This window comes from Meleagris gallopavo, chromosome 1, assembly GCF_000146605.3.
Source record: "Meleagris gallopavo isolate NT-WF06-2002-E0010 breed Aviagen turkey brand Nicholas breeding stock chromosome 1, Turkey_5.1, whole genome shotgun sequence".
In the NCBI taxonomy this organism is placed as follows: domain Eukaryota; kingdom Metazoa; phylum Chordata; class Aves; order Galliformes; family Phasianidae; genus Meleagris; species Meleagris gallopavo.
Genome location: NC_015011.2, coordinates 65728979 through 65750315, shown reverse-complemented (window position 1 = coordinate 65750315; position 21337 = coordinate 65728979). Strand labels below are relative to the sequence as shown.

The 21337-nt window shown below is 41.4% G+C and overlaps 2 protein-coding genes across 4 annotated transcripts; both read left to right on the top strand.

The window, feature by feature from the left end:
- The first annotated feature begins 2216 nt into the window (after nt 1-2216).
- Nucleotides 2217-14052, top strand: LOC100550526 (poly(U)-specific endoribonuclease-like). Of its 3 annotated transcripts, XM_019616634.2 has the most exons (8): nt 2382-2837; nt 4278-4408; nt 7047-7146; nt 8326-8437; nt 9546-9667; nt 9744-9856; nt 10469-10622; nt 11065-14052. In XM_019616634.2, the coding sequence occupies exons 2-8, from the start codon at nt 4299-4301 to the stop codon at nt 11320-11322; spliced, it is 969 nt and encodes a 322-aa protein (XP_019472179.1). In that variant the 5' UTR covers nt 2382-2837; nt 4278-4298; the 3' UTR covers nt 11323-14052. The 3 variants fall into 3 exon arrangements, with proteins under 3 accessions (XP_010713749.1, XP_019472179.1, XP_010713756.1); XM_010715454.3 differs by lacking the exon at nt 4278-4408 and having other exon boundaries at nt 2417-2837; XM_010715447.3 differs by lacking the exons at nt 4278-4408; nt 7047-7146; nt 8326-8437 and having other exon boundaries at nt 2217-2837.
- Nucleotides 14053-14520: 468 nt separating this feature from the next.
- On the top strand, nt 14521-21335 carry LOC109368313. Its single transcript, XM_031553720.1, has 2 exons — nt 14521-20348; nt 21273-21335. Exons 1-2 carry the CDS (start codon nt 19785-19787, stop codon nt 21333-21335), a joined length of 627 nt encoding a protein of 208 aa, XP_031409580.1. The 5' UTR covers nt 14521-19784.
- The last annotated feature ends 2 nt before the right edge of the window (nt 21336-21337 follow it).

Genomic DNA, 21337 nt, shown 5'->3' with positions numbered 1-21337 from the left:
TGCGGCCGCCTGCGCTGCAGTCCGTGCTGTTCCCTACCGCACAGGCTTGGTGGGGACGGAGCGGCAAAACCGGGGTAGGGTGGGTGGAAATGGCGAAAAGAAAATCGGCCGTGTCCTCTGGACAGCTGCTGTTCGTTTCCCTCACCAAAGAAGGAATACATCTAAGAACAATCTCTATTAGTTTCACCCCTTCTATGAGTCTGTCCTTATCACCTTATCGTGTATATATATACACATATATATTCATAATGCTCCTTTGCCCATTATTAGCAAGATCATACAGTCACACAATCATAAGAACCACTGAATGTTTTGGGTTGGAAGGGACCTTAAAGCTCACCCAGTTCCAACCCCATGCTGTGGGCAGGGCTGCCAACCAGCTCAGGCTGCCCAGAGGCCCATCCAACCTGGCCTTGATTTCCTTCAGGGTTGGGGCACCCACAGCTTCTATGGGCAGCTGTGCCAGGGCCTCACTGCCCTCTTGAGTGAAGAATTTCCACTTAATATGTAACCTGAATCCTCATATCAAGATAAAATAAAATAATAATGTGGCAACCAGGCACGGACTCAGATGTGAACGATCCAAGTCATTTATTACAAGTTCTCACATCACTCGTATACATTCGCAAGTTCCTTTTTTTTTAGCTTTCCCACTTGCCTTTGCATGTCAACAAAGTATTCCACAAACACTCCTTAACCGTGCCTACAGGTGCTTATCCAAAGAGAGCCATAGGCCGTTTCTTTTGCTTTTCTCTACTTCTAGAGATGTTCTTGGTTCTCAGCCTTGCTTTCTCGTGCTGTTTATCTTGCTTCACAGCTGCTGCTCTGAATAGTCTTTCTTGTATTCTCATATAATAAAATAAATAAAATAAAGTAAAATAAAATAAGGCTCATTTGTCCCTTTACCTCCTCAGCTCAGACTGGGGTCCCAAGACACCTGAGTCCCCAACCTCTTGTTTTATCTCAGCCTCTGGTTTGCTGGCTCCCTAACCTGTCAATGGAAATATTCATACATTCAGACGCCAACCATTAGTTACCCATTAAATCTGGGGATTAGTGCTGGTAAATAAAGGCAGGTCAGCACGCCGAGTTGAAGCTAAGCTGTACACATCACCAGAAGGAAATGGGAAGGGTCTAAGTGGTGTTTAGCTGCTGGGATGGAATTACTCATTTCTGGCCTTTCTGTGACAGAGTTTGCCTGGCGGTGTCATCCTCTCTTGCTTTTTCCCTTTGAGGACAGCTGCTGCACCAAAAACTATCAAAAGTAGAGAAACTTTAACAGCATTGACTAGAAAGAAGGAGGATGTTAGGATTAGTAGTTTGAAGCTTAGAAACCTGGGTAGATAACTGAGAGACAGGCTAGGCACTGGGAACTTGGTGGGAATTAAACTACCAGGCACTAACTTTGTGAAGGCAGAAAGCTCCAAGTCTCAGCTCCCTGCTCTTAGCAGGGACATAAGCTCCTTACCTCCTCCTCAACCCAGCAAGGTTCTTGCTGACCAGCCCAGGCTGCCTCTCTGCTGTCATTCTACTTTCCCTCTTGGGGGAAAGTCAGGCAAAGGGCAGGAGAGAGAGTTTCTCTAAACAAACAAACACTTATCCATTGGCAGCCAAAGCAAAGCACTTTGTCCAGCAACACCCTCTTGGAGCAGCACAAACAGCCTGTGTCCTTTAGAAATAGGCCTTATTCACAGGGTTTCTGTGGCTCCTGGTCTTGGTGAGAGTCAGCACCTGATGCAGATGGTTGTTCTGTTAGCTACAGTGTCTGCCACATTCCTCTGGAAATGCCTAATACGAGCATGGTGACAACAAATGTTCTTTCAATTCCCTTGCCAGAACACAGAAACAGAGAGCAGAGGGAGTCTGATGTCATTTTTCTGCAACAAAAGCATGTTGCCTTATGGAAAGACTTGTTCAGCTTTAATACTGTTCTTGAAAGGGAAGCGTGGACCAGAGATACAGAACTATTTGTATAAACAGAAGTCTAGCGTCAAAATGTTTTGGCTTCTGTATACATACAAATACATATGTATATTTATATACATTTATGGTTTGAAACCTGAAGCTATGTTTTCAGGAATTAGTTACTACAAAGAAGAAAATGTAAAAAAATATTAACCAAAACAAACATTAAGCCACCAAAGCTTTAATTTAGCCACGTAATGAATACAAGCTTCCCAGGACAGGCACTGGCAGGGGTGCTTGTGCACAAGGCACCTGTCCCTGCTTGCTTCCAGTGATGCATGAAAAGGGCCGCCTTTGCAAAACATTTCCTGTTTATAATGCCTCCTGATGCTTACGAGGTCACAACTAACAATTTCAGCTGTTACATAGAGAGGCAAACCACTTTTTTATTCCCCACCTGCTACTTTTTTGATCCGTCTTTCATTACACAGCTTTCCTTCTGTTGTCATATAACAAGAGTATATAGACTCTTGTCCACCTCAGACAAGTCCCTCAAACCAGTAAATAATCCAGGGTCGATCCAGAAGTAATTATCCGCATGTATGAGGAGACAATGAGTCTCTGCTGTCCTTCCTGGTGCTATTGGTCCTCCCAATCGCCTGCTGATAAGATAAGGAGCACAGTTGGTACAGGCTCTGACTTCCTGGTCTGCGTGTGCGTGTGGCAGTCAAGACACAGGACGTGGCGCTGTGGCTGCACTCCATGTTTCCTCCTGGGGTTTGGTACCTCCTATCTTGTCTTTCTGAGTGACTGGAGGGGAAGGAAGGCAGCTCCAGTTCCTGGGCTACTGGAAGGACTTCTGAGCTCCAGCTTGCATTTTCCCTGCTCAGTGTGGTGCTACAAGAAAAACTTCTGCCTAGCATGGCTGATAGGTAAGAGAAAATCATACTAATCTCTAACACGAAAGGGCAGTGGGAACAGGACATACTTGCATGGGAGACATGTAGAAGGGTGAAATGGTGAAATGCAATGCTGTTTGTATTCAGTTCTAGAACCTCCCTTCTGCCTGACAAGTTGGCGAGGACTGAAAAGACAAAAGAAATATAAACTGCTCTAGCTAAATAAGGGAATGCTGAGATTTTGCTTGGATAGAGCCGATATGTAGAATCAGTCTTCCAAATCTGCACAGACTCTTGACAGTGTTGGCAAAGCAGCTGCCCATTGCTGTGTTTGTCTCTTGTAAAGGCTTTTTCATTTCCACCTACAAAACCTGTTGTATTGATGTTTTTGTATTTCAAATACTGAGTTTATACTAAGAAAAGCATCACAAGAGAAAGACAGGCACACTGGCAGAAGTGGAAAACCAAGAGAATTACTTATCTCTTCAATTAAACCTATGAGTTGACAGCAGTATTTTGCATCATTTGAAATATGTTTTTTTAAGTGATTGAGAACTTCTTTTAAATGCTTGCTCATCAGACATTCCAAACTATTTACTTCTCTACACTGAGATTAAAGGTTTTTTAATAATTGGATTCTGCTCAAAGGTTCTCTGAAGATAAATTGACTTTAGAGAAGATGCTCGACCAAATCTCCCTTTCAAGGCACTGTGTGACCCATTTGCAATACGTGTTTTTCTTGCTTTGACTTTATTGACTTTCTCACATGACTTTCCACAGATCCTTCTTACATTCTCTCCACCTCTTGAGTCATTTCTCATCTATAGCAATAACAACCTTCTTGCTGGGGAATTATACATAATGAAAGTTTCATGCAGGAAAATGACTTGGAAAAACAAGCACATCCTCTCTAGATTTCATGTTTCACTTGATATCTATAACAAGGTGCAGACATTAACTTCTTTTGCTCTAGTTGCACTGGTGTTGCATTGGGTACTATTACAGAGACCTTCCCCAAAAGCTTTTTTAGCTGTTATAACTGCAGGCCAAGTGTTCTTGGTTTTGGATGGTGCTTTGTGCACGTAAGGACCTCTGAGCAAGACTGCAGCTGGATAAGGTCCAATTGGGCAGATTTCTTGCATAGATCAAAGTTATTCTATGAGAAAACACCAGTCTAACAGCTGAGAGGCTTCACTGTAAGCAGGAGGCTGAGAATTAGTGACAAAAAAAAATCTGTTTTGAGTGATACATGCAATTATACTGAAAATCAGCACAAATATGCAAAATTCTTTCTCAAGAAAGCTTTACTTAAACACTGCATGTAATGGATTTGCATTAAGATTTGCTTTTTGCATTTGTTCGACCTCATACGTGTAAGCTAAGTTTATGGTTCTTTTTTAAGGCAATAATCTCAAGAAAGAGCTTTTACGAGATGCCTATGTAAGTTGATAAATGAGTTCTTTGCTTTGGCAGGGATATATGTTTCTTTATTGAATGTGTAGAGGTGCTCTGCTCTGTTTGGAAATTAGAGGGACAATAAAACAGAGAGGAAGAGTCCACAGTGACATTGTGGTAGCACCTAGCAGAGAATCGGGAAATAAAAGGTATTTATTTCATAAAATTATAATGCATGAAATATTCTGTAAGATTTCTAGAAGAGCAAAGATCAAGCAAAGTCCTACAGTCCTTTACAAACACGGGACAAATCTGTAAAGAGCAGACAAGAACAAGCAGAAGGTATTGAAGGGATTACAGATTTCCTGCGTAGAAAAGAGACTTTTTTTTTTTTTACCAAAATGCATATATGTTTATGGAATACTACACATAGAGTGGAAAAGAATATTGAGAGCCCCACTGAAGTTTCACATACATTGGATACATTGGATTCCTACCCACCACTGGTAGTTACTTCCAAGGTAAAGAACTTATTGAACACGATATGGCAGGACCCATCAGATGGAATGAGCTGATGCAGAGAAACCAGGAGTCCAGTAACCAGGAGGAAAGTGATGCAATAAAATTAGATCAGTCCAAGGGAACATGTAGTTCCCTTCTGGAGTTTGAAAACCACCTCTGTACTGTTCTGGGAACTTGCTGATCCTGTTTCTGAGACTTTAGCCATGCTGTTGAAATGAGCAATTTTCTGCATTTGTGAGCTCTTCTGAGAAAGAATTCTTCTTCTGACCCTGGAAAGAAGGTGGAAATACTGCTGATATTAAATAAAAACAAAGGTAGTGGTGGCTTCTGTGACAGGTTGTGTTGCTGACTCTTGTGAAGCTGAGAGGCTTGTGCAGGCTGCACAGCCTGTATCGATACCACAGTGCCACAGACACACATCTGCAGTGCAAGCAGAGCCAGGGGCTTGGGCAAGGCCAAACAGATATGCATATGAATACATCTGCTCTGTGACAGCCTCCTTCTGGTGCTCTGCAAGATCTATTAAAAAAAACTGTCCTTCTTTTAACCCTAACAACAAACATATCCTTTGGCTCCCATATACTGGAATTTTTAGTTCTTCTCCTTCATTGGCACCTATTCAGGTACAGATCCAAATTCAGGTGATCTTGTACATACACCATCCATCATCTTGAGGTAACACAGAGCCTGAGCCAAAAACTGGAGGTCAGTACCCCAACACAGTTGAGGTACACATTGGCTCCGAAGTCCCATTGCAGGCAGACCTGGGTCTGGTCATGATATATTACAGCTCTCAGCCATACCCTGCTGAGAGAATTTGCTTTCCCCACTAAAAAATACCAGATATAAGATTAATATCATACATATTCTTTATGCTCCTCAGCTGCTGTAACTTATCCTCTGGTGCACTAATGCAAACTGGCTGTTTCTGGCTCTTAACCCTGGGATATGAATTTCTTTGGGCAACTGGCTTTCAAGGAATTAAGTGCAGACTGCTTACGCTTTTCAGGATTTTAATCCTGGGTTGTTGAGCTCCATCTCACAGCTACTCAGACAATTCTGGAGAAAAAGTCTTGCTCAATATTTGTGAAAAATGTTCCAGCTCTCTAGGCACAATTTGCTATTTTTTGGTTTCCTGCTGAAGCATGTAGCTTAGACTAATATCTTCATATCTATCCACAAAGTACAGTCTAGGACAGAAGACACACAATGTCTTGCTGTATTGCTTCTCAACTGATATCCAACTACTTGATTAATGTCCTTGTTTCTGCAACGCTTTCCCCCCTGCCAACAACAGGGTGTGCCTATCTGGCTCACTTTTGCTCTTCCTTGCTTTCAAGCTGCCTTGCATCTAGGCTGCCAAATCAGAAAATTGTTTGTGATCTTACCACTACACCTGCTTGTTCTTTCTGCTAGAGAGCATGGAATCTGCCACTGGTCAAAGGATGCAGCATGTGTCTCCATCCTGACCAGAACAGGAGAATAGGACATAGCAATTAACAGACTAGAGGCTCAGAGCTGGGCTTGAAGATGCCTTGGTCTGATATAAAAGAATCTGTTATTAAAATCATTAGAGGTTTCTCAAATGATTGTTTGAAAGACAAATTTCATACTTCATCATAACATCTGCTTTGGAGAAGAAATTTAAATTTATTGGGGTGTTCTCCTCTTGGCATTGATGCATGTGCAAACAATTAGTTCAACTGTCATTTCAAGATTAATTCACCTCTCTTTCTTCTCTCTGTTCTTGGTGGAAAAGATCTGTGATAGTATGCCTTACTGTGGATATAATGCTCTGAACCTGAAGCTACCTTTGGGCAGTTCATCACAATAGCAAACCTTCTCAAATCTTGTTGGTAGATGGATGGATAGACTTCTGAAAACTGTACATTACTATGCAAGACAGAAGTCCATTAAAATCAGGTAGGGAACAGCTTGGATAGATTTATAAAAAATATTTGAGATCAGTGCATGCAAGGATTTTATTTATACAGACACTATGTTTGGAGTCATAGTCCCCCTTCATCCTTCTAGCTTCATGCTAGGATAACTATGCATGTGGGTAGAGAAAAGCATCTCTAGTGTGGAGAAAGAGTGTAGATAAGATCAGGTTACCTGCATTCTTTAGATATTAACATTGACCATAAGCTCAATGGTTTTTAGAGCAGATTGACAGAAAGATGTGGGGACAAGAGAAAGCCCTCCTGTTGACAAGCTAGTGTCCGGAACATGGTTAGAGTGACGTCAGAAGATTCTAGAATTGACTTTCAAAAATAATAGGACAAGTCTTCTCTAACATGTGCATTTCTCTGTATTTCTTGACAGGAAGGCCTTAAATCATGAACTTTCTAAACTTTTCAGTGAGATGTGGGATATGGATGTTAATCGCTTTACACCTGGTAAAGATTATGCAATTGAACTGCAGGTAACTAATTGCTAAGTGACATGAGGATGAGCAGAATGGTATTGTAGGAAAAAATGTCTGTGAAGCTGCCTTTTGCTAAAAGACTTGCTTATGCTTCATCATTTCTATTAACGGCATAGGCAAGATTTCCGAGTGAGAATCACATAGGAGAAAGAATAGTACAGAGAACTTGTTAATGTTCCACAGTACCCAGAAGCTGGTGGCATCTCAGGTGCCTGTCCTGAGTCCTAAAATATTCATCTGTGGTGAGAGCAAACTGTGGTAATGCAGATGACATGCTCAAGATCAAGGCTGCCCTTTAGCTGGACCTAGGCAGGCTAGAGAAACAGGCTGAAAAAACATCATGAAATTCAAGAAGGACAAATGCAAATGGAACAAAAAAGTTGTGAAATCTCCTTCTGTGAACATTTTCAATATTCAAGAGAATGACACCCATTGCAATATAGTCTGAATTCAATGTTAACCATACTTTGAGCAGGACTAGAGATGTTCTGATGTTTCCTTTACCCTGGATAATTCTGTGCATATGGTTATGTGTGTGTATGTATGTATGAATGCTTGTGTGTACAATCTGGGTAGCTTGCATTAACAGGCAAGGGAAGGCAGGTGCCAAGACATTTTTGAGGGAACGAGGGAGGAAATGAGGAATTCCTGGGTCTCAGCTGGACAGTGGAGAGTGGAGTAGCAGATGTGTGAGAAAGGAGAGTTTCAGGGTCGTTGCTGCTCCTGATGTTGATAATAAAATTGAAAGAGACTTATCTCTAGCCAAAGTGCGTGCAGGGGAAGCTTCTCTTGGATGCTTTCTCCATTTTACAGAGCAAGGCTCTAGCTTCTCCTTGGCTGTGTTAACTTACAGTATTCATCTTTTCTCTTCCTTCCTTAAGAATGCCTTTTGTGGAACAGAAACTTGAAAGTTACTGATCCATCACAGGGATGCCCACAATCATTTGTGAAGAAGAGTTGACAGAGAAATTTCAGTTTTCTGCAGTGTCAGAGATTATGTCTTTCTTCATGCTGGCAGATCTTCAGTAATATCTTCTCTTGTTTTGTAGGACAAAAATTCCTAAAACAGGATCCTCATAGGATTGTGCTTATTGTTTTCATTATTATAAAGGCAGCTGCTGTCTCCTCTGAGAACGTTTTACTTCTGTTGTTGTTTCATTCTGATGTTTCTCCCAGGGAAAAGCAGGTGCTGTACAGAAAGGTGACAGTGCTGTCCGGGACAGTGCAGCCAGACATCTGTTTCATTACGTAAATGAAGAACGCCTGAAGAACACAAAAACTTTTGCAAGTGAGACCTGCTCTTTTATTAATGGTGGAAGTGACATGAAGAATCTGTGTTGGTTTTACGTGTTTCCCTGAAACATAACATTGCATATAATTTGGATGATCAGATGAGCAGAAAGTGAGGTTCATCAGGCTGCATGTCATATGAAGGTAGTCTCCCCAGTGCTTACAATGTAGGTTGTCTGTAGTCTTGGTGTCAGGAAGAGCACCCTTTTCTGCTGTAGTCAAGATCTGAATGATGAGAGTCTTGTCATTCCTTTGATGTTATTCCATGTATTGAAAAAGATGTTAAAGTCATCTTTCCTCCTTTGTTCACAGCTCCTAGCACTTCAGACAGCATTAGATTCACACCTCTTGTGCTCCTGTTAGGGCTATACTACAAGTATGCAAGCATGTCTATCAATATATGTTTCCTTTCCTCGCTTTTCTTTAGGGTGGAGCTGCAGTATGTTGCTCAGCTGATCACACAGCTGGCATAATAAGGAGCACCATGCTGTGTTCCCATACTCCTCACGGAGCTCACAATCCAGCCCCTCATGAGCACAGCTAAGTTCTGAACCCTGAGCTACTTCAGCTCTCTAACCTGACAGGGACTGACTTACATTTTGGAACTCAAGTATTTTTTTTATTATCTTATTGTGCTGAATGTACCTGCAGAATCCAGTGGTTGTAGACCAGGGGCATCTGAAGTGATGGGAGGCAGTGGGTGGCAAGAGGGGTGCACCAGGGAGAATAAAATCATCCACTCAGTGGCTGTGAGCTCAACCTCATGTCATCTTATGTAGGTTCATGCTGAAATAATGCCCGCAAAGCCTTCTGCTAGCATAATGCAACTTCATAAGAATCAGTCTGTAATTTAGGTGCTCGTTTGTTTGTTTGTTTGTTTGTAGAAACTCATTATCGTTTCAGCCAGTTATTTCCATTTGGGAGCTCAGTACCTGTTTAACCTAAAAACAATTGACCTGGTACTGAGCCACTCCAGTGAGAATGAAATCTGACACATAAAGGAACATCCTTCCTTCCCTATTATATGGCAGCTTTTTATAATGACTCTAAAGACTGAGTCACAGGTACGATTTTGTCTTTTTCATCAAAAGTTTCTCTTTCTGCAGCCTTTATTTCCTTATTGGGCAATTATGAGACATCAACTGGAGTAGAAGAAGTAGTGACTCCAGAAGAAATAGCTGAAAACAATTGCTTTCTTGATGCTATCTTAATGACTGGAGTAATGAAAGTGAGTAATGAATTCAGTTTTTGTCACTGAGAACACTGAATTACAGATACACAAATCTTTGTTTTCTATCCTTCAGCTAGCTCATGAGTATCTGCTTAAAAAAAAACTAGCAAAGCCAAACCTTGTTGATTTCAAGTATCAGCTCTATGACATCTGGTTCCAGCTCTATCCCAGGAAAGAAGGAGACAGGTATGTCCAATGAATCTCTACGCTTTTCTGATTTATGCAACTGCAAGCCTGAGTTCATTAATTACACATTGAACTGGAAGGCAGTCTCAGGATATGGCTTAAGGCAGTGTACACTGATCCCACATAGATCATGTTAAAGACTTACTGATGAGATACTAATGATGTTGACCCTTGGGGTGCAGTGGTGGTGACTGAGATCCACATGGACTTGCTATCTCTAGTCGCAGGTGTTCAAGTGCAGATGTTGATGCACTTTCCAATCCACTACACAATCTACTTTTCTAAACTATATTTCATGTGTTTGTCCATATGGCTGTTTCAGGAGATTGTGTCAAAAGCCTGACTAAAATCAGGATGAGCAGCAGTGATACATCTGTGGCTTTTACTAACAATCTTCATCATCAAAGAAAGTTTTAGACTTTCTGAATAGATTGCATTGGACGTTTTGTGCAAAGTAAGAAGGAAAACCCAACAACCCCCAAAGTAATCCTGACACATAAACTGTTCACAAATGAATTTAGACAAGCTTGTGCATCTTTTCCTTTTACATTAGTGAATTTTAACTATTTAAACAAATAAAATATGTATGTATTATTTTTTTTTTTATTACAGACCTGATTCTTGTGGTTTTGAACATGTTTTTGTTGGAGAAACAAGGCTTGGTAAACAGATCTTAGGTTTGCACAACTGGGTGCAATTTTATCTTCAGGAAAAGCATAAACAAATTGACTACAAGGGATACATCACTCAGAAGAATAAAACCAGGGTAAGAATGAGCAGGGTGGCCCTGAAAATAAGATCAGTAGATTCTTAGAGGAAAAGTGAGTTAATGAATCAGGACACCATGATGCAGACAGTGTTGAATTTTTCCCTGTATATGTCTAGTCACAACCACAGTCACTGACAAATACCCTCTCATCCTCTTCTTACTGTCATCCGTGGTTACTGTACATGCAGCAGGTGTCTGCATTTCTGGACCCCTTTAAGGTATCTTTGTGCCAAAAGGCTGGGAGCCCAGTTATTCACGCAAAACAAAGTTCACTGGTTTAAACTGCTTTTCATCTGTTGTCCTCAGAGGTGCAAGGTTACCCTAGGTGGGAAAGGTAGAGCAGTTTAGAAGTTGTAGAACCATAAACAGGAAGAATTGTACCTACGATCCAGAATCTGATGTATTGGAGATTATTGCATTGTTATTTTTATGCTTTCAGCCTTATAGAGATGACCAAGTTTTGAGCATCCAGTTCAGCTGGAAGGGCTCAGTCAAACCAATAGGAAGCACCTTTATTGGTGTCAGCCCTGAGTTTGAATTTGCCCTTTACACCGTCATTTTTCTGCTGTCTGAAGAAAGAGTCACACGTGAAACAGTGAAGATAGAAGAATATGAGCTACAGATTGTTGTTTGTCGCCATGGGCGCCACATTGGAACAGCATATCCAGTACTCCTCAACACCAATAATGAAGACTAGTAGGCACAGTGATCAGGCAACATTTCTTCCTTTCTTTTTTGGTGGAGAGGAGGGAGATAATTGATGTGTTGTTTTGTACAGTTCATTTCTAGTATAAATTTATGAGTTTTCCCTTTTGATTTGCAGTGAAGTGTTGAATCAGTAACGTGCCACGTTGAAGTATCTGACCCACCCTGAAATATGCTTGTTTCCATATTAAAGTCTGTATGAAACTTGTATCAGCCCTCCTGAATGCATTTTCCTTTTCACCAGAGAATAGAATTTGGAAAAGATCACAATTATTTATCTTATTTGTTAGCCACTGCATATTTGAAAGAGCAGTAACCACACGTCTCTTATATTTTTCCTTCTAGACAGGACCTTTGGTTTGGAACAATCTGAACCACGGCATTTTGGTTTTTTTTTTCTCATCTCCTCATTTCATCACCTCATTTCTAATCAATTAGAGGCTAATTTCAAATGGAATTTTACAACTGCAGTGCCTGGGATATGCAGTAAACACGTTCAACTGTGAGAATGATCATCAGATCAATGGCAAGTCTGTCACTGCATCCAGGTTTTGGCCTGCTTCCAGATGCCACAGTAGGCTTTATCTCACCTAACTTTAAAAGTCCCTGATATAGGCACCTGTTTTGCATTACAGTCAGTGATGTCTGCAGTCACTTATCTGCTTGTGTAATGTATGTTAGGGTTAGATTAATCGTCCTGTATAATCCACTGACAATAATAAGATACCCTGGGGGCACTGGTCCTATTCCTGGACATGATCACTCGTCCTGCTGATGCAGATGATTTCTTCCAAAATGCATTCAATAGTCCAAGGAAAGGAATATGATAGATTTCCTTATCATGCCAGTGCAGACACAAGCAGATGTTGACACACTCTGGGAGAGATCAGGATTGCTTAAATATTCACATCCTACAATTACTTTTTCAAAAAAGTGAGGAAACTCCTGATGCATATTTTCTCACATGTTTTGCAAATTTCTGCACGTAATTTTCATGAGTTTGAGTGCTAAAGTTATAAGTCTAGCTAACCAAACCAATGCTGGGAATATGCAAATTAAGAAAAGAAACTTTCAGAGATACCTTATTATGCAAGGTGGAGGCTGACATATCAGTGATAGCAAGTTACTCTTATTCCAAGCACAAACAAATTGTTAAACATGGCAGAAAGTGAGTAGACATAGAGTTGCTACCATGGAATATTTTCTGATGCCTCTGTCCAGAGACTTCCACGTGATGCTGCCAGACCACTGCGTGCTCATTTCTGCTCTTGGTGCCTCACATTGCTACTGGAGTGCCCTGCAGTAAATGTGCTTTATGGTATTTTCTTTGATAGAGAAGCCACAAACACCAAAAAAAGCAAACAAACAAAAACAGATGACTTTACAATTGGATGATAAGATTATCCTACAAGAGATATGTATAAAGACAGCTTACACGGAGCCAAATAGCCACCTCCAGTTTCTGCAATCTTCTATTTTTTGAGGTGTAACAGTATTCAGAAGCCTCTGAAACTTGTAAATCCATCCTACTAGGAAAGAGTGTACACTGTTGGGAAATTGCTACAGAGCATCATCAGGTCTCAACAATAGCTCAAGTAGTAGTAATAAAAGGCAACAAATAAATTGTACAAATTCTTTAAGGTAATGTCAAAGAATGATTGTTACATTCTCAGTTTATGCTGACAGAAAGTAATTAGATCTGCATCATTCTCATATTATGACTTCTGTGAAATCTGACACCTCCAAGCCTAAGCCTAAGCATAACCAGTACAGACAGCTCTTAGCCAGAGGGGGTCAGATGCTCACAGGGAAACTGACTTTATACTACAGAACCACAGATGTTGTTGTCACAATAGAAAGTAAACTAAAGATGTAAATAAAAACATTCTTTTGTTTTCCTTGTAAGATTTAGTTGATACATCTTGTGTCTTGGCAATTGGCAGGTTTAACAAATAAAGCTAGCTAGATCTGTAAGTAAGCAGAAAATAATAGGAAAGAATGTGCAAGTGGATGATCTATTAGCAAATACACTTGCTACCTTCAAGGAGAGAAGAGAAAGAGAGCTGCGAGCAATCAAAGCAGAGGCACAGAATGAGGATTTGGTTCTGCCCAGTGTGTTGCAAGGAGAAAAGTGCAAACAAAAAGCACAGTGACATCATGCACACAAGCATTCACTGGTGTCTGGGAAGGGTGACCATGGGGTGCCTGTGTGCCAAAGCTCATTCTTTGCCAGCACAAGCAGGCTGTTTTCTCTAGAGGGCAGGGATGCGATGAGCCCAGCTCTGGGCTGCAGGAAGGAGAGAAGCTGCACTACCGCGCAGGTGGATGCCACATCTCTAGAAACAGGAATAAGAGTCAGTGTAGGATTTCAGTGTTCTGTCAGTTCACAATGATCCCAAAGAGAATGGCCGCTGGGAAAGCTGACAATGAGATCATGTGCTCCTACCATGTGGCAAAAGGAATGATAGGCTCTAACAACACTGCAGCTGACATGTCCTCAGGTGTAGGAAGAATCTCCTCCTTGTGGTGTTGGGAGTTCTCTGAACCACTTCTTAAAAAGAAGGAGGCACTGCCTGTTCTGAGATCCTGACTAATACTTCTCAACAAACGTGGGATTGTTGGGAATAAGACCCACATGCAGTAGGAAACAAGGTGGCCTCGCCACTGGCTCTCCACTCAAATATCTCACTAGTTCTCTGTTTTTGTTACTTTTTGTTTGTTTGTTTAAAAAATATATATTAAATATTAAAATGAGTTTTGTTACCTCTACACATTAACTTTATTATAATTTTATGCGGAATGCTCCAAAAGCAATGCCTTCTGTTTTATTATGTTGGCTTACACTGTCAGTTGGTGGAATGGCAGTAGAAGCTGAATCTTCCCACCAATATTCCATTGTATTTTGTTGCCATGTGACAGATGGTACAGAGGGGCAGTCTGACATGGAAGTGCCAATGAAGCCAAAGGTGTGTCATTGAATTACTCTGTGCAGAAAAAAATGGCACACATTGGCATTTACCAACACTTGGTGAACATCTATGGAGATCAAACAGTGAATGTGAGCAAAGTGAGGTGCTGAGTAGTGGCAGGCTCTTGTTCATTGCTGGCGAAAATGCATAGTTAATGACAGAGGCAATATTAAAAAAATAGTGTTTTGTAGCTGAGATTTTGCTCTATGAAGCAGTGTTATTGTTCTCTTTGTATCAGTTGCAGTTATGGTAATAAATAGGAGGCATTACTTTTGGAGCAACCTTTGCAGCCCAAGATAATTCTTATTCATTTAACTTGGCCCAGGCAAGCCAAAACCTTGGACACCCATGTATTATAAGTATTCAAAAGCTAGATTGATGATACATCAAATAAAAACACAGCAAAATAGAATCATAGCATTATAGAATTATTAAAGATAGAAAAGATCTTTAAGATTACACATCTATACTTTTCTTGAACACCTCCAGGGATGGTGACCCCACCACCTCACCACCTCCCTGCGCATCCTGTTGCAATATCTGATCACTCTGAGAAGAATTTTTTCCTAATATTCAACAACAACCTCCCCTGGCACAACTTGAGGCCATTTCCTCTTGTTCTGTCGCTACTTAGACTGAAAAAGAGACTGACCCCAATCTCACCACAACTTCCTTTCAGACAGTTTCAGCAATGGGTGTGCACTCTAGGTTAGGACAGGCCTCTCAGTGGGGCATTCACAATGTGAGCTGTGTCAGGATGCATGTAGCTGTTTTTGTTTCTGAATTTGCAGCAAATTCATATATCCTTCTGTGTTTTCCTGACTGACCGACTGGGTTGGCTCTAGGAGATGCAGCCCCTTGGTGAGCACCGTCCTACACTGCGTGCTGGCTTTGGAAGCAGGTGTGGATTTGAGCCATTATATCTCTCCACCTTTCAGTGGCTTTGGACTGCTCTTCCTCTATGAAATCTCAGAAGCATCAGGATTCCCCTACTTTGTATTCCAAACTGTACTGCTGAGATAGCATGGGATCATAGGGTAACAAGGCCTGATCCACCCCTTCTAGATGTAAGCACTGGCCTGGCCGAGGGCACAGGCAGGGATAACCCTCAGCAGCTCCAAGTGATTCAGCTGGAGGGCACCGACAGCAAAATCACACTGCTGCCTTTCCTCGGCTGCCTGAGGGCACTGACCAGGACATACCGCCTCCCACTATGACGAACACACCCCTGGTTCCTCAAACTGTTCTGTGAAAAAAGCATAAGGCCTCAGGATGCATGGAACAATGTCCAAAGCTAAGTTAAATCTAGAGCAGCTTTTGCTGCTTCTGCCTTGCCTTCTCTTTGGCCTGCTCCAAAAGCAGTTATTTCAGGCCTGCAAGCTGTTTGTGCAAGAGAATTCAAGAATTTTTGTAGCTTCGTTACTCTCAGCTGGTTAGGCCTCTTGAGTAGTTAAACAAACGCAGAGAGCATTGTTATGAGGAACTGACCTGAGGGGAATGTATTCATGGAGATATTTCTTTTTCTTGCCTGGAAGTCAATATGCTCTCAATGTGCAACCAACACAAGTGGGGCTGGAAGGGTCAAGAGGCAATCTACGACCAATGTACTGCCAGCGCCGGGCCCTCAGGATAGAGGGAGGGCTATGTCACATTTTGCATTGAGCTGCTGAAAATACAGTGTAGGTTTAAATCCCCCATTAAGCAAAGGCCTTGCAAAAGTATTCTCATATACCTGCCTCAGCATGTGCTGTGTGCTTCTGGCAGGTTCTCCACAGGACGTCCAACACTTTTAAGCGAATCTTTCAGGAGCCTGTTTATATGTCTTGAGTTACAGCGGCAGCTCTGCTGCCTTGTTTCTGAAAATGCAGGACAATAGCAATGCAAACAAGATGCAGAAATGAAGTACTTGGGCCAGCTCATTGTATTTTGATAGAGGCACTTTCACTTTGTCAGCATATGGGGTTCTGAAAGCAAGAGGGGATAGTGTGATGCTTAAACAATCTTTGAAATGAAGCAAGTTCCCTGGTGAGTTTCTTAAGAAGATAATTAGAAAGGATAACTTTACTGTAAATTAGAAAAACACAAGGAAGCAAAATATGAGAAGATACATGACAGCATTTTGTAAGAGCAGAAAATGATAAAGGAAGAAATGCCAAAATCAGATGGCTCTTGTTCTGAGCTTTCTCACAGGGTGTCCAGTGAGCACCTAAGCTATAGACCATTTCTCTCCTAACCCAGGCCTGAAGCCAGAAACCTACGAACGCATTACTGCCTACAGAAGCGGTAGCCAGATCATCTCCCACTCTAAAAGGGACAGTGAATATATAGAGTGCAAGAAAAATTTTCCTAAAATGCCCTCCATATAGCGTAGTGAGACATCAGTCTCCAGTAACAGCTTTGTAACTCAGTTTATGTTCATTGCATGACTTAATGGTATGAGAAACAGAGCATATAATTAGTGTAAATCAATTGATAAGCCTTAGTTGGAACTTGATTTGACATCTGCTGCCTTTTGTCTTTAAACATTTCATCTAAACACAAGCATGCAAGGAGCACAGCACAGCTATGTTCCTTTGGCTTCTGTCACATTTGTTGCTCTTCTTGAACCTGAAACCAAAATCACTTAGTAAAGGCAATATCCATTGAAGAAACAATAACAAAATAGTGATGGTCCAACTAAAATTGGTCACAGAAGAATTATCAGCTTGGTACACTTACTGATATAATTTCAAAGAATCCATTTCAACTACAACATTACACCAGAACTGCTTCTCCCTTCTGCCAGGCATTTGCATTTCTACCAGGCCTAATAATGAAAGCATTAGATTTTAAATTGTAAGAGCTATTGTGCCTTTATCTTAATGAGGTGTGGCAAGAAAAAATTCAGAGAAGAAAGCCACAGGCTTGCTCTGCTTACATTCACCATGAGGGAACATTCATGTGCTATTGTTAGTCCTACAGAATTGCCAGTATTGCAGGCTCCATTTTGGAGCTGAGTTAGGATAAGTGCAGTGGGATTTCTGCATAGTGAAGAAACAGCAAGTACAGAGTAATGTCAGAGAAAAAGAAACTCAGACATACATCAAAGGATCATCCTATTAGTAGTTGATCCTTTTTCAGAACCATAGTGAGTTACTGTACATAGATGTTGATATTCACTATTCAGTCTTAAATAAGAATTACAAGACACTGGTGTTAAGTTGTAGTTTTGAGCATCCTGTATCTTTTTTTTTTTTTTAGCCTGATCTTTCACAGACAGCTTAACATTTGATGGAGATACTTCTATGGAAGAATTCTTCTAAATAAAGCAAATACGTATGGCTAAGAAAAGCCAGACAGACACACTCCTGACACAAATGACATGACAATTTATCCGAATTTAAATAGAGGTACCTGAAAGATTGTCATATGATACATATTTCTAGACATGAGGAAAAGTGTGTGTGTAAATTTGAGTTTGCTGGTAGAAGTAGTGCTCTGAGCCACTTGTGGTTTTTTTGTTTGTTTGTTTGTTTTGTTTTTGTTTTGTTTGTTTTTTCTGAAGGAGACTAAAAAAGCCACCCTATTGCTGTGGAATGTAAAACAGTAGAAAAGATGAAAAGATTGTTTGAAATAAAGTGGCTATGGCAAGCAAGAGCTGAGCAGAGATTTAAAATATTTGCAGTTTCTTAAATAAATATTTTTATTTTCCCTGTATATCCCAAAACTTGATCAGCCATAATTACTTTTACTGCCTGGAAATCTGGTCCTAAGCTTCTCTAAAATATGCCCTATCGCACCAGCTGACATTTATTTACATACTTTAAAATGTTACACAGAGCAAGTCAAGAGTTTCCACAGCTGTTGAAACCAGCTCTGTTGATTTCAACATTCAGTTAACAGCATTCAGTTTATTTCAGGTTTGGGAAATTCCCAGAAGCTCAGAGCAGTCAGATCTCATTACAGGATTTCACTGCTCCTCAGAGTATTTCTTCGTATTTTCATGCGTGGTAGCACAAAAGTAAAAATACACCTGATCCAGCAAAGCCTGTGGTATGATCTCTAGCCTTGTTCCTTCACTCTTCTTTTTCCATTATGTTCACCACACAAGTGTTCCTAAGGATTTCTTGAAGCTCTGAAGAGATGAACACTTCAAATTCCACTGCTGCTCTCCTTTTCTGATAGATTTCCCCACTGCCCCTGACCTTGTTGATCGCTGACTTCTTTTACAGAAGGCATGTTTATGCGTTCATAAAATCCCCCTTTTGCCCATAAAGACACTAAGTTTTAGGTTTACTGTAATTTCTACTCAATTGCCTGCAACACATATTGAGTCTAATGATCCTCCATAGTTCCCCAGACTAACTCTCCCCTTCCAGATCTTCCAAATCCTTCAAAGCACTGCAGAACCAAGACTGATTCTTAAGATATCAATGCTGGGAAAGCTGTTTGGAAAGCACCTACACCTATTCTCAGCCTTTTCATTGCTGGAACTCTTCAGGCCTCCAGGAAGGCTCCATTTAGACATAGAATAACAGAAAGGCTGGAGATCATCTAGTCCAAACACCCTGCAGAAAGCAGAGTCATCTAGAGCAGGTTGCTTGGGGCAGCATTGCCTTATGTCTTGAACAAATCTTGAGACTCCACAAACCTATCTGGACAACCTATTCCAGTGTTCCAGTGTTCAACCACTGGTTGGTTTCAGTCATACATCCTGTGTTTCATTCTATCAGTGGATTCTCCAGAGAAGAATCTAGTTTTCCTTTTTAAAATCAAAGAATCATAGAATGATACAGCACTTAATCCTGTACAGAGGGGTGTGATTTTAAATACTCAGAGAATATTCCTGATTTTGTTGGCTTGCCTTCTCTATCTCTAAAATACCAAAATAAAAGGAAATAAACCATGGAGGGGTTGCACGCTTCCAGTTTACACCATCAGCAAAGTGCATCTAGTGTCTTCGTTCAAGTTGGGCCTGCAGAGCAGCCTCTGCACCACTGCTGACATTGCAGAGCATCGCCTGGGCACACAGCTACTCCCTTGCACAAGCTCTGCTATGGAAATCGCTCAGCATTGGCAAGAGGTGGCCACAAACTGGGAAGAGGCTGCTATTGTCTTCTGTTACCAGTGCTTGGGAAAATGATTTCCAGCCCATCTCCAGAAGCAGAGGGACATCCAGGAGACCAGCAGGGAGCTACTCACAGGAGCACACAGGAAAGGGGAAGCAAGGCCTCTGTGAGGGATGATCTCCTTACAACACAGCTTTATTTGCCTCTCAACTCAAGTTCAAATAGCCACGGCTCAGGGCAGAACCAGCTACAAGTGCTACTCAGTGACATCAGCTCAGGCAGTTCCAGCCATCTGGCCTTGAGCACCACATGCTGGTGTCACTGTGATGACACAAGAGCATCACAGTGAGGTCTGAGCATCTCCCACCGGAACACCCAGGCAGTGCCAGTGGATTTCTCTTGCCAGCAGGCAGGGAAAATACTGGCTCATTGCACAAATGGCTGCATGTGCAACCTTTGGACAAAGCGAGACAGGAGATATTGAAATGGAGTTGTCTCCAGCAGAAACAGCTTCTGCTGCTGATCCTGAGGAGCTGATCGAGACTTCAGGCTCCCCTTTTACTGACCCTACAGGACAAGACCAAGCACCAGCTGGCCATGCTGCTGGAACATCAATACAGGAAGAACAGGACTCACAGATGTTTCCAGAAGAAGAGGAAACCAAAGGTTTACCTCGCAGTTCGTCTGAAGAAAGCACTGGCATAGCCAGGGTCTTCTCATCCCTCAGCTTCCCACAAAAACTCTGGGTACTGGTGGAAAGTGACCAAGTGAAGAGCATTCAGTGGGGTCACGGAGGAAACTGCATTGTAATCCAGGAAAAAATGTTCAAGTTGGAAGTTCTGGCAAGGGAAGCACCTGCGAGAGCCTTTCAGAGTACCTGCATGAAGAACTTTGTTCGCCAGCTTAACCTGTATGGCTTCACCAAAGTGCCACGGCACTTGGAAAGATCTTTCCTTCCTCAATTTCTGGCTGAGGAAGAAGCATTTGCTGCCCATAGGAAGGTAAGTACCTAAATTGTTCCCCATATTAATCAGTTCTTGCAGAACTTGGAGAGAAGGAGGTTCCATTAAAATCAGCTTTGGTCATAGAGGAGGTGAGGATGACAACAAACAGTCTGATCTTAATTTCTTTTTCTACATGTTTCAGGTATTTTAGAGGTAGCATTGCTGAGTAGTAGTAGTAGAATACAACATATTTGGGCTGTACCCGAATTTGAACCCATGGAATGGAAAAATAAATAAATCAGAATATGACTCACTTGTTTCAGTGTATTTGCAAAATATTTTGTTTTAGTCATCCTAAGCTGTAGGTTTAAATTGACTCATTGGTGTGGTCATATGCTGCAGATGGCTCAGCACCACGCAGTCCTTCACTCAGTTTCCCCTTCCTGGTGGGTAACTTGTAGGTTGAGATAAAACTATTAAGATAAAGAAAAGGAAAATAATAAAAGTTGTGTGTCTATATGTCTATGTATGTATATGTATACATAGATACGAATAATATACGTAACAAGAGGTGAATAAGCCCACAACTGAGGCTCAGCACCCTCTTCAGAAGTTCTTCGTATGTATGATGTCATATGGCATGGAATATCCCTTTGGTTAATTTACATCAATTATCCTAATCCTGTTCCCTCTCAGTTCCTTGGGCCCTTTGCTGAGAATGGCCTTGGCTCTGTCCAGCACTGCTTAGCAGCAACCACAGACATCGGTGTGCTGTCAACATTGTTTTACTCCTAGAACCAAACCATAGCATCATACCAGCACTCTGAAGAATACAGTTCCATCCCATCTGAAACTAAGACACCAATAAGCCTTGTTAATACCTACATTTGTTCTGAGCCATTAGAAGTCCTATTTCCTGTATCATGCTATCCTTCAGTCCCACACTGACAGCACCTAACTCTTCTCCCTTATATTTTTCAGTTACTCCTCTACTCCAGCCCTGTCAACGGTTTACGGGCTGGTTCGGCCCGGTTCCGTGACTAGAA